The following is a 12,122-nucleotide window of genomic DNA, read 5'->3' as shown; positions in this document are numbered from 1 at the left end:
GTCTTTTCACATAAAATTATTCATACTTTCTTTCTACACAAGATAACTTGTCATTTTATATAATTTCTTTTAAAAACTAAATTATAAATAATAATTGATAATTTGTTGAAAGGACGGCTTAATTCTATATAATTCCATTTTTTTCATTAAAAAAACCAAAAACTTCTTTAGAGCAAAAGGACATTTTAACCTACTTCTATTGACAAAGATAAGAATTGCAATAACTATAAATTAATGCATAGTTTTTTCTGCGTTGTCAAAGGTTTTGCCAAGTCCAAACACAAAAATTCAAATATCCGATAAATAAACAATTAATTAGAAAATGAAACTAATGACGAGTTTCCCAATTCACATTGAACATAATCACACGTTAAGTTGAGGAGTGAAGTTTCTTGGACACCATCCTTGGCAGGCGCAGGACGACCACGACGACAATGGTAGACTTGTTCGCCTTCTTCACCAGCTTGGCAACGCGGCAAATGCAAGAGTTTCCTGAAAACAATTAAAAAAGACCCCCAAATTTTCAGATCATAAATCTTCTCTTCTTCCACAGGATTCAGTCCAACCCATTCCTACCATCCATTTTCATCCATTCAAACATCTGATCAAAGAATCTCTATCAAATCACCCGCAAACACACGACCCAGTTCATCCATTCGAACATCTGATCAGCTCAGTCCATCGATGCCTCCAGTTAACTTCGATTTCAGAGTAAAATCGCTGGGAAAATTACATGCAGAGAGTTTCCTCTGACCATTTTCAGAATTTAGCCGATTGTTGCCCCGATAGTGCTTGTGTAGAATCAATATTTCAGCTGGTAGTTTGTTTGTAAATAGCAGTGCCCATGTCATATAGTTGTGACAATCAAGCAGTTGAAGAACATAATCCATCAGTTGGGATTTCATGTTCTTGAGCTGATCAATGAAACAGTTGCACGCCATTGGAGGATTCGGCGGCGGTTTTGATTAGCACGGAAAAATCTGCTGCAATTACGAGTATCTATTCGATGAATCCGAGAAAGAGAGCTTTGTGAAGCGGGCCAACAAATGCAGCGGACAACTGATTCCGCAAGGAGAATTCGAGTATGCTGCTGAGGAATAAAACCACCTGAAGTGAAATCCAATGGGCAACACTTGCGTAGGAACCGGCTTTAACAACGGGAAAAACGGCTTCTTTGAGACTGTGTCGGGATCTCATTTCAGATTCTGGAAAGACCAGAACGACATGGACAACACCAACAAGAGCACCAGCAGCGGCAGTAACAACAATACGGATAATAACAACAATACTACTACTACTGATCCTAATAACAGTAGTAGTGATCATATGAAGGATGAGGAGGAGGAGGAAAAACCGGTGCAGCAGAAGCCACCAGAGGCCGTACAAATGACAGAGGCGATCGTACAGAAGCCTGAACGGCCGAAGGAGCCTGAGCCTGTACGGCCACCTCCGCCCACGAATTTCTCCGTCGACAGACGGAATTTGAATTCAAATGGGGCTTCCTCATTTTCTGTTCTACAGCGGCGGACTGAGGCTCTGAAGAATCTTTACAACGTGGGGCGCCGCTTAGGGCAGGGGCAGTTTGGAACTACTCATCTGGTTGTGGAGAAATATAGCGGTAAAGAATTTGCGTGTAAATCGATTGCCAAGAGGAAACTAACCTGCGATGAAGATGTGGAGGATGTGAGGAGGGAGATTCAAATAATGCACCACCTGGCTGGGCACCCCAATGTTGTGACGATCATGGGGGCATACGAGGACATGACTTCGGTTCATTTGGTAATGGAGCTCTGTGGCGGTGGTGAGCTTTTTGATAGGATTATTCAGCGGGGACATTACAGTGAGAGAAAGGCGGCGCGTTTGATCAAGGTTATTGTTGGGGTTGTGGAGACCTGCCATTCATTGGGCGTTATGCATAGGGATTTGAAGCCCGAGAATTTCCTGTTTTCTAATAAAAAGGAGGATAGCCCGCTCAAGAGTATTGATTTTGGATTGTCCGTGTTCTTCAAGCCAGGTGGGTTTTCTTTCTTATCTGGCTCTTTTGGTTGCTTAGGGTCAGTTTTTGGTTTTGGTATTCCTTATGCTTAAACTTCTTGCTTTTCTTCTTTTTGGTATGTGGAATTGGTCCATTTGTATTGCTGGTTTTGTTTATGACAGTTGAATTGATTTGGGTAGTTGATAGTGATATTTGAATATCTAGCACTGAAGTTGATGTTCTTTTATTTTGGGTATGTGGAATTGTTCAATGTGTATTGAGGGTTTTGTTTTGGGGGGCACCTTCAATTGGATACATGAAATTGATCCGAGTCTATTGCTGGTTTTGTTTAGAGTATCTTAAATTTATTTAGGTTTGTTCAGGACGAGATTGTGGTCCAATTGTTAATTTGTTTTTGTATTGTTCTGATGGTACGATTTTACTTTTTGGGTCCTTTTTGGGTTTGGGATATTTGGAATTTAACTAGAGTTTGTTCTCTTATTTGGGTGGGGTTTTGTTCTTTTGTTTTCAAATGGGGAGAGGGCGGAGGGAATTTTGTTCCAGAAACTTATTTAGATTTTGCTATTTTTTATGTCAGTTTTTTTTCTCACATGCCGAGTATGTTGGTTAGGAATTTTTTTCTGTTGCACTGCTTGAGGTTTGAATTCAGATTGGGAATTTTCGGGATTCATTTGTCTTTTTTCTTCTGAGTGGGAATTCTTTCTGTTTTTCCAATGGATAGAAGATAACTGCTCGTTTTTTCTCTTGATCCTGTGCAATCTCCTAATTATCTTCCTCGGTCATTTTTGGAGGTAAAATTTTGTGATTGGCAGTTGTGGTATTTCGGAATTCATTTGCCATTTGTTATTTTCCCCTTTCAAAATCTGGGCCTTATTTGAGTCGGGTTTCAACCAGAGTTTATCTTAGATGCTTTCTTCTTTTATTTAGATTATTCCATTATAGTGTTCTGGGTTGGAAGTTCGGTTTCTCTGTTTTGGGCATTTTTTAGATTCACTCAGCTAATTGCTTTTTTAAAAAAAAATTTAGGCAACTCTAGAGGTTTTCTTTGTTAATTTTATGGTCCCTTTTATATGGATTCGCTCTTACTTTCTTGAAGTCGGGGACCTACTGAGTGCTAGAAAAACAAAAATTGAAATCCATTAAGACTAACCAGAATTCAAATGACAAAATTCTGAGGATATTTTCCTTGCCTTATTTCAACATTCTTCTTCTGTGATCATGTAGTGAGTTTATGTTCGTTTGATCTTTAGTTTTGATCAATTTATGCCCTTTGAAAATGTTTTTCTTTTGTGTTTATTGTTTTCCAGGAGGCCAGTTAATAAGCATTTACGTATAGGAAACACCGAGATGCTGTTTACAAGCCTTGTTCTTGATCCACTTTTTTGTTTAAGACTGCATTCTGTCAATTTGAACTCATGTTGACCAAATTTCTCCATGAATTACTAGATGACTCACCATCTTGCTACTATAATTCTAGCCTCTGCAGAAACATTGAGCAGACATTGACAGATAGAGGGCCTGTGATAGTCCCCCATTTAGTTTGATGCAACATCTGACTAGTACCTTTTGAAAATCCTTAAGCAAGTTTGGATGAGCATCTGTTAAATAAAAGCCCAAGGATTTTATGTGGAAAAATTCAATTAAAGGAAGAAATCAAAATTGAATCTCAAAATCCACGACACTTATTCTGTGGAAAAATTCTTCCATGTGTCAACCATTTCTTTGTTTCCTTCACTCTTTTGTATTTCATAACCAGTAATTATGTAGGACTTGCAATTCCTTCTTCCAAAACCTATTAGGAAATGGTATTCAGGCCATTACATCAAATTATAAGAGCGAGCCTGAGATGGCATTCACATGAAGGTCAATACAGCAAGTTAACATATTGTATCTCCTTTCAGCGAGCAATTCTCAGTTTCAGTTTTATTGCTCCTTCTATTGCACAGCTACGTTGGTTTATTTCGGTGACACCTATGTGTCATATTAATACAAAATGTTGTATTCCATGTTCATAGAGTAATAGAGAGAGAGACTTCAAAGCTACAATGCCTTCTTAAGTGCAATAAAATTAAAAATAATAGTTCAGCAATACTTTTAGATGATAAAAGTATCTTAGGCTATAAATTCTAGACATTGTCATTCAACTTCACAGAATGAAATCAATCAATCGAATAAAATATTTTTGAGATATGTACTGACTAGAACTAACATATTTCATCCAGGCTATTGAGAACTACAATATTCTTAGTAATGCCTCAATCTTCTTCTCCTCCAAACATAGCCATAATAAAAAAACCTCTGGTTCTTTATTTAGGTTGGCGCTTGACTCCCATCCACTGCCTAGAAATTGTAAATTGAAAATTTCCGTCTTGCTCACCATTATATGTGCCATGACTGATTATTTAACTGATGTCTTGACTCTTCTTTTTCAAATTTTTTACTAAGCCTCTTGCTAGCATGCTTTTAGTAGACTCCTCAACTTTCTTTCTTTTAGTAACTTTATTTTTCAACTATGAGATAAAACATCTTAGATTTTCTTCAATGCTTTTTGAGGTCTGCTTGGTGATTATTCTACTCCACAAGTTTTAAACAAATAATATGATTTGAATATGACTGCTAAGATATTTCCATGATCCATCAAATGAAGAAAATGCATTTTCTGGACTTGATTGTCCGTGATGCTAAAATCTCACACAATCAAATCCAGAAATAGCATACTCTTAAAGTGCAATATAATTAGGAATAGGCCACCATTTCAAGAGTTATAAAGAAATCTTACTTATTAGAATTCATAAATCATTTGGCTCATCATTGTTAACTGCTTTCAATATTAAATTGTTTTAAAAGGTAGCTTGATTTGAAACTCTGAATATTACAAATTTACTGACATGGCAATACAAAACAATTCGGATAGCATATGATTTACAGGTATTTTGGATTACGGGAATCAATTAATTGGAGTAATTTAATTAGCGGAATGCTGTATCTTTTACTTTTATAATTTATTCTAAGAGATCTACTACACTTTTTTTTTTGCAAAACTTGCTAGAATAAATGATATATTTTGCAGGTGAAACATTTAGTGATGTAGTTGGTAGCCCATACTATGTAGCTCCTGAGGTGCTTTGCAAGCATTATGGTCAAGAAGCTGACGTGTGGAGTGCCGGAGTCATTCTATACATTCTATTGAGTGGAGTTCCACCATTTTGGGCAGGTGAATTTGTTGGTTTTAAATTTTAATAGCATTGATTTCATTGTATATTTTTCATATCTAAGAGGCCATGACTTATTTTCTTGTGCTTAACTGCTGTTTTGTGTCTACAGAAACTGAGCAAGGCATCTTTGAACAGGTCCTACATGGTGACCTTGATTTTGCATCAGATCCATGGCCTAAGATTTCAGAAAGTGCAAAGGACTTAATTAGAAAGATGCTTGTTCGAAATCCTAAGAAGAGGTTGTCTGCTCATGAAGTCTTATGTGAGTACTTTACACCTGAACACAAAACAAACCTGCAGTGACTTGGAATGATACTAGTAGCTTATGACGTTTGGAAGCTGTAATTTTTGCAAATGTATCTTTTTATGAGTTAAGGCTTCTTTATTGGTGGGATTCAAGTCTCTTAGTTTTCTACTTTTGTTTAGTCAGAATTTCCTTACAAGAATTTATATTCCTTTTATCATGTTTTACAGGTCATCCTTGGATTCAAGAGGATGGTGTTGCTCCAGACAGACCTCTTGATTCTGCTGTGTTATCTCGATTGAAGCAATTTTCTGCAATGAACAAGATTAAAAAGATGGCTTTGCGGGTCTGTTCCTGAGACATTAATGATACTCTTTTTGTTTATATGTGCTAGGTTTATTGTGCTTTCATGTAACAAGGGCACAGAAATGCTGTCTTATCCAACCTTTTCTGTCTATCACCCTACTTTGTCTCTCAGATAAATATTCCTCTTGCAAACTTTTTCCAATCTTATTTCTCTCTGAATCATGGCCATGCTAAGATGGGATTGAATAATTCTTCATGTATACCTACTTTTCACTGGGTAACCCCCAATGTATTGTTCATGCGATTTGCTCTAATCTATGGTACCGGTTTTATGTAATTACTTGTCCATTCATATGCTTCTCTAGTGAAGATAAGGCTTCACAGCTTTATAATTTTATATTTATAGAAATCAAATTGACCATTGGAGGTTTCATTGCACTCCATGCAGTGACAAATCTAAAAGCTGACGACCTTTCACCAAAAAATTTCAGGTCATTGCTGAAAGAATGTCAGAAGATGAAATTGCTGGCCTAAGGGAGATGTTCAAAATGCTAGATGCAGACAACAGTGGAACAATTACTTTTGAAGAACTTAAACAGGGCTTAAAAAGAGTAGGTTCAAATCTCATGGAGTCAGAAATACGACAGCTCATGGATGCGGTAAATATGAAGGGATAAAGAGACCCTATGGGTGAAACTGATTTTTGAGTTTATGAAATTCTAGATTTTGAGAATATTTTCGTTGAGAATCTTGGCTTCCAGGAAATGCTACACATTCCATATTTTTTTAATCTGCGTTTACTAATAAATTTGTATGGCATGAATTTGGCAGGCTGATGTAGACAATAATGGTACTATAGAGTACGGTGAATTCATTGCAGCTACCTTGAATCTAAACAAGACTGAACGTCAGGACCATTTGTTTGCTGCATTTTCCTATTTTGATAAAGATTCAAGTGGGTATATCACTCTTGATGAGCTGCAGGAAGCATGCAAAGAATTTGGTATAGATGATGTCCAGCTTGAGGAAATGATCCAAGAAGTGGACCAAGATAATGTAAGTTGACTTGGTTATATTGGTATGCAAGTTTGCTTCTTACTGAAATGTAATTGTCATAGCATGAATTGGGTCATTTATCTTGTACTTCTTCCCATTTTAGTTAGGAGAAAGTTTGAGGTATAGCTTTTATGGAATTGAAATGCCCTTTCCTTCTAAATGCTGCATTGGTTATAGGAAAATAGACACGCTGAGCAGTAGGAAACTAAAGGAGCAATCTATTAAAGCTTGAAATTGGGCTAGTAGTTTATCCTGATATTCTCTGTTATTAAGTGTTGAGCGTTGCTTGACATGAAAATCTCAATATATATATTAAGGCTCTTTCAAATTTAGTTGTGTATTGAACATCATCTCAGCAGTCTAGAATTAAATATTTATGTCAAAAGAATGCAGCAAACAAATCTTTTGTTGCTTGAACAACGTCCTTCAAAAATAAGAGAAAATAGGCACATCTTATGCCCACATCACGCTAATTTTTATGATAGCTATGGAAAAATATGTTCATAATATATCTTACGTTAATACCCTTCAATTAATTCTTGAGGTAACTTTATAAAAGTACATTTCTTACCAAAGACATTAAGTTTCCACAGTACATGTTAATATGCTTGAAGGTCTCTTGATTGAACCATGTTTATGTTTTTTGAATCAACATTTTAGATTGTATGCCATGATCCATCATCAGGACAGTGAGCTAGGGAAGAGAAAAGGAGTGAATAGCAGACCAAGACCAATGGAAGGGGTGGTGTGGGCTTAATGAGAAATGAAAATTTGAATTTGACATTTCAGACCATATTCCATGATTCATCATCAGTATAATGAGCTAAAGGGAAAATGAGTGATTAGCAGACCAAGACAAACTAAGTAGAGAAAATGATCCAAAACATTGATTCAATAAGATAAACACAGTTAAATCCAGAAACATTCAAGCATAATAATTTTTTTAGTTCAATCTGTCACAATATTACTTTAAACCAAAATTTCAGGAGTCCAACATTTTGGCCTAAGCACTTATCTCCATTTTTCTGTCTGCAAGAATTCACTCTTAGTTGAGCATTCAAAAGTTATATTGAAGTGATAAAACTGTCATATTGCTGGGTTTTTGTGTATGCAATGCCAATGAAAGAGGCATCTTGAAGTAGTGATTTGGCAATTGCATTTTTTATTTATTAGCCTAAGTGTTGCATACAGATTATTTTCCAATTTTTAAAAATTGATTTGGTTTTTTGGGTCTTCTTAGGCTAGGATCAGTCCTCTATATTTGGGGAACATCCTCCATATAGGTAGGACTACATATTGGCATCTCAAATAGGCAACATAGGAACCCAGGAATGTTTTCTAGGTAGGGAAAGAGTACAGCCATACATGTCAAATTATCTTCCACAGTAAGTGTTTGTTGGGAATTGCATCTCTCTCATGCATTTCTCAAATTTGTGGAATGATACTATTTTGCAAGTTACTACTTATTTTTATCTTTTTCCCTGTTTGCAATTTCAGTTTTTATGCTAGCAATATTCCTCAATATAGGAATATTTCTCAATATGCTGGGTACATCTTCCATATAGGGAAAAACTACGGACTACATTTCATATAGGTGGCATATGGAGGTTGGCATGCCTTCCAACTAAATAAAAACTGCAGATATGCATCTTAAATAGCTGGCATATGGATGTACATGTGCCTTTCAAGTAGATAAAGATTGCAGACCTGTCTCTTAAATAGGTGGCGTAGGGAATGTGCCTATCCCATTCCAAGTCCCAAGAACAGTTATAAAGGAAAGGTCAACTGGCAATAAAAGCCATTAACCTAGATCACATTTGTTTCATTTTCATTTTGGCCTAAGAGGACATCAAGTATAGACTGCCCAAGTGAATGTTCACCACAAAACATAGTTTGATGTCCTCTTTTAGTTTCTTTTTTTTTTATTATTATAATTATGCTCCTGAGTCCTAATAAGGAGTTCAAGAATTCAAGTCTCTGATATAAATAAAGTGTCAAAGAAGTCCAAATGCAGAAAAATGTGCAACACCCAAGGAGGCTCCAATTTTACTAATGACATCCAGAAGATCGAAATATGAATTCTTACAATCAGCAAATAAAGTGTCAAAGAAGTCCAAATGCAGAAAAATTTGCAACTCCCAAGGAGGCTCCAATTTTACTAATGACATCCAGAAGATTGAAATATGAATGTTTACAATCAGCAAATTCCTGACAAGTTAGAAAGCTAGTATGACAGGCATCCATGCAAGACAAGCCAACATTGATTTGCTTGAGGAGCATGTAGATGGGATGGAAGTTTCAAATTCAAGAAAAAGAAGCCTCCATTTTGAAGGTGCCACACAAAGAGCTTCCATGGCTTCTAAAGGTGGTAGCAGGCTAGTTCCTCCTGTACAATCTTTTTTCATTTTCCTTAGTTGATTGGCAATCACTCAAGGGTTAACCTTCCATGCCTAATTAACCCTTAAATTCATGTTTAAGTTTGTTCAATCATTGTAACTATATTTCTTGATGCTTAGGTTAGTTCTCTTACCCAGGATTTTCTGCCTGCTGATCAAATGAGGCAGATAACAATTATCACTACTTTTCTCAACCTCAGAATTTTAAAATTGAGAACCATAAAATGTCCTCCCTGTCAACTTGAGTCTACACCGTCCACTTAACTGGAACAATGATTTATTTTTCTAATAAAAATTACATGGTTGCAAATAATTAATACTTCACTGCTAAAGGCTAGCATCAGAAAACGTAACAAACAAGTGTTGGAGGCAGTGGATGTTGTTATGACAACTGTCGTACACAAACTCCACATGGATGAACTTCAAGCTCCAAGCCTGGCCAGTCATCTCTATAATAGCAAGCTACTTGAGGATAGCAGCAAACCTCGAGAGGTGGTTATGTACAGGACAATCCTTAATCTGATGCAGCCATCAAACTGATAGTTTCACACCGAAATTCTTGCTGTGCAGTCAAAAATAAAAGAACAATGGAACATTTCATTTGCACCAAGGGGGATATACAATGAAATATTATCCTTTTTGGCTGAAGGGTGCACTACATTCGAAATGCTGCTATGAGTCAGACTGGTCTGATTTTGGTTTTCACTTTTTATAACTTACTAAATTAACGAGCAACTGTTTCAAAGCTATTTGTGTATCATTTTCTCTGTGGTAATCTGTAGCCAATCATAAAAAGCTTGCTCTGGATTGTTGCAGTTCATAGTTTAAACTACTTATTTTGTTTAGCGTAATAGATAACCTTATCATTAGTGGTTGCATAAGGAATAATAGCTTTTTGATGTCAATAGAATTGCACATTCAAAGAAAAATTCACTGCATTAGGCCTCTTTTTAAGAGCAATACTCTCCTCTCTACTATTATTATCAGTTTTTGTGCTTGTAATGATCTATAAATTGCATCTATAATTTGAAATTATCCTTTTTAAAATGCATTATAATCGATGCCTTTTATCAAAATAAATGGGGAAAGATTCAATCAATCCAGCATTTCTTTTAACCGAAGAAAGTTTCCAAATGTTCGGAGCTTGCATCTTCCATTTTAGTCTTTAGACCATTGTATGAATCAGATGACTTTGGTGATGATATTTATTTGTCTTATCCCTCTGATTCTATCCTCTTTTCCAATTAGAAGACGATCTTATAAAGGTTTTGTTGGTTGACATAGGTTTTTTGTGAATTGCAGGATGGGACTATTGATTACAATGAATTTGTGGCAATGATGCATAAAGGAAATAATGCTGTTGGGAGAAAAGGGATGCGAAACAATTTATCTAACGGTTTAAGGGATGCATTGAGACTTACCTAAAATTTAGTAGGCATCTATGTTCCATTTTAATCCATACCCTGGCCACCTGTATGGCTAGTATGCAAGATTTTCACCTTGGTTTTGCAGTATATAGCACAAAGTTGATTTTCTCTTCACTAATTGTAAAATATCCTTCCTATGTAGAGAACGTGAGTTCAATATTTATTGGATCCAATTAATTGATATTCTGGTTTAAGAGCTGGGTATACTTGGCTTACAAAAGACACTCGTCACTGTTAAGTTTGTGCAGTCACTATACTTTTGCTTGTAAGATTCGTTAGGATGCATTTAGTAAGATGGTAACTATATTTCAATCAGCAGCGATGAAACCTTAGTATTTACAAGATATAGACTCAAAACCAATAACCTATTGCATCTGGATGCACATTTCATATCCACAGGGGCCAATTAAACTCAAATACAATTTTATCAAATAGGAAAAACTATATAAAATTGTCAAAATCCTACACCCTTATGTGTAATGGGTATGGTGAAAGAAAATGTTGAGTATTCCCAGCCAGAACACAAAATGTCATACTTCATTATTTCCTCCAAATATCATGATATTTTATACGAATCTCTTCATTTTTGGAGAGGGTAAGGAGCTGGACACCACAAGGGCCAGCTGCCCCATAATTCTGCAAGGACAGGAAACAATATGATCTCTTGGTTGAGGATGTCGCATGCAGGAGGGGCCTAACAATTTTCCCCATTATAGACTAACATGTTTTTCCCTTCTTTGATTTTTCTTTTTCTTTTCAGATGATTCCTTTTAGATCTTGTGATTGAGATTGCTAAATAGAATTTATGTAGGTATTCCAGAATGTAAATTATTATCTGGCCACATTTTTCTCTGTTTTATGCCACGGTGAGACCTTGTTAATTAACAATGGGATCCCTGGGGAACCCTGCACTGGCAGCGGTTTGAGTTGTTTACAAGGGTATCTTCAGCTAAGCACTGACTATTTGTTTTTAAAATCTAAATAAAATATTACAGTCATCAGTATAACTCCTTTTCTTTATATTATTACTGAGATCACTTTATTCAGGATATAATCAAAACTAAATATCTCGGCAGGGAGCATTTCAAGCAAGAAATGTCCTCATGGGTAGTAAAAAAGTTGTTCTTTTTTGAAGTGTAACAGTGACTCGATTATATTAACACATTACAATAATATTTAGAGAACAGTGCACACCACACCCTTTTCCTCGTTTTAAACTAAGTTTGGCCTTGCCTTGAGATATGCCATCTTGGTACTTATTTGGGTATTTTTTGCATAAGTGATTATGGAAACCTGAACATTCCTTGATCCGTCCATCTAGCTTCCAGTCTTCATACATTTCACGAATCTTTCTACGAATAGAATACCAAAAGATTAAATGTGATACCAGGATAAAATCATGGCTGTCATTACAGCTTGCCATTAATGAAGGTTTAAAAAAATTGTTCAGCTTTTCAACTACACATTTAGTTGGTTACCAAC

The 12,122-nt window shown here is 35.9% G+C and overlaps 1 protein-coding gene across 1 annotated transcript; it reads left to right on the top strand.

The window, feature by feature from the left end:
• Nucleotides 1–362: 362 nt before the first annotated feature.
• LOC149552869 (calcium-dependent protein kinase 26-like) lies at nt 363–10,860 on the top strand. Its single transcript, XM_089788399.1, has 7 exons — nt 363–2,014; nt 5,067–5,210; nt 5,321–5,473; nt 5,686–5,801; nt 6,253–6,420; nt 6,593–6,817; nt 10,516–10,860. The coding sequence occupies exons 1-7, from the start codon at nt 1,123–1,125 to the stop codon at nt 10,636–10,638; spliced, it is 1,821 nt and encodes a 606-aa protein (XP_089644525.1). The 5' UTR covers nt 363–1,122; the 3' UTR covers nt 10,639–10,860.
• The last annotated feature ends 1,262 nt before the right edge of the window (nt 10,861–12,122 follow it).

This window comes from Cupressus sempervirens, chromosome 6 (assembly GCF_028749045.1).
Source record: "Cupressus sempervirens isolate cs-2001-9-10 chromosome 6, ASM2874904v1, whole genome shotgun sequence".
NCBI lineage: Eukaryota > Viridiplantae > Streptophyta > Pinopsida > Cupressales > Cupressaceae > Cupressus > Cupressus sempervirens.
Note: the sequence above shows the minus strand (reverse complement) of the source record. Positions and strands in the feature narration are given on the sequence as shown.

What these genes read in the sequence shown, in the direction of transcription:
- LOC149552869 (XM_089788399.1), top strand. Translation starts at nt 1,123, where the DNA reads ATGGGCAACACTTGCGTAGGAACCGGCTTTAACAACGGGAAAAACGGC. An exon ending in TTAAAAAGATGGCTTTGCGG is followed by an intron (nt 5,802 to 6,252) that starts GTCTGTTCCTGA and finishes AAAAAATTTCAG; the next exon opens with GTCATTGCTGAAAGAATGTC. An exon ending in TACGACAGCTCATGGATGCG is followed by an intron (nt 6,421 to 6,592) that starts GTAAATATGAAG and finishes TGAATTTGGCAG; the next exon opens with GCTGATGTAGACAATAATGG.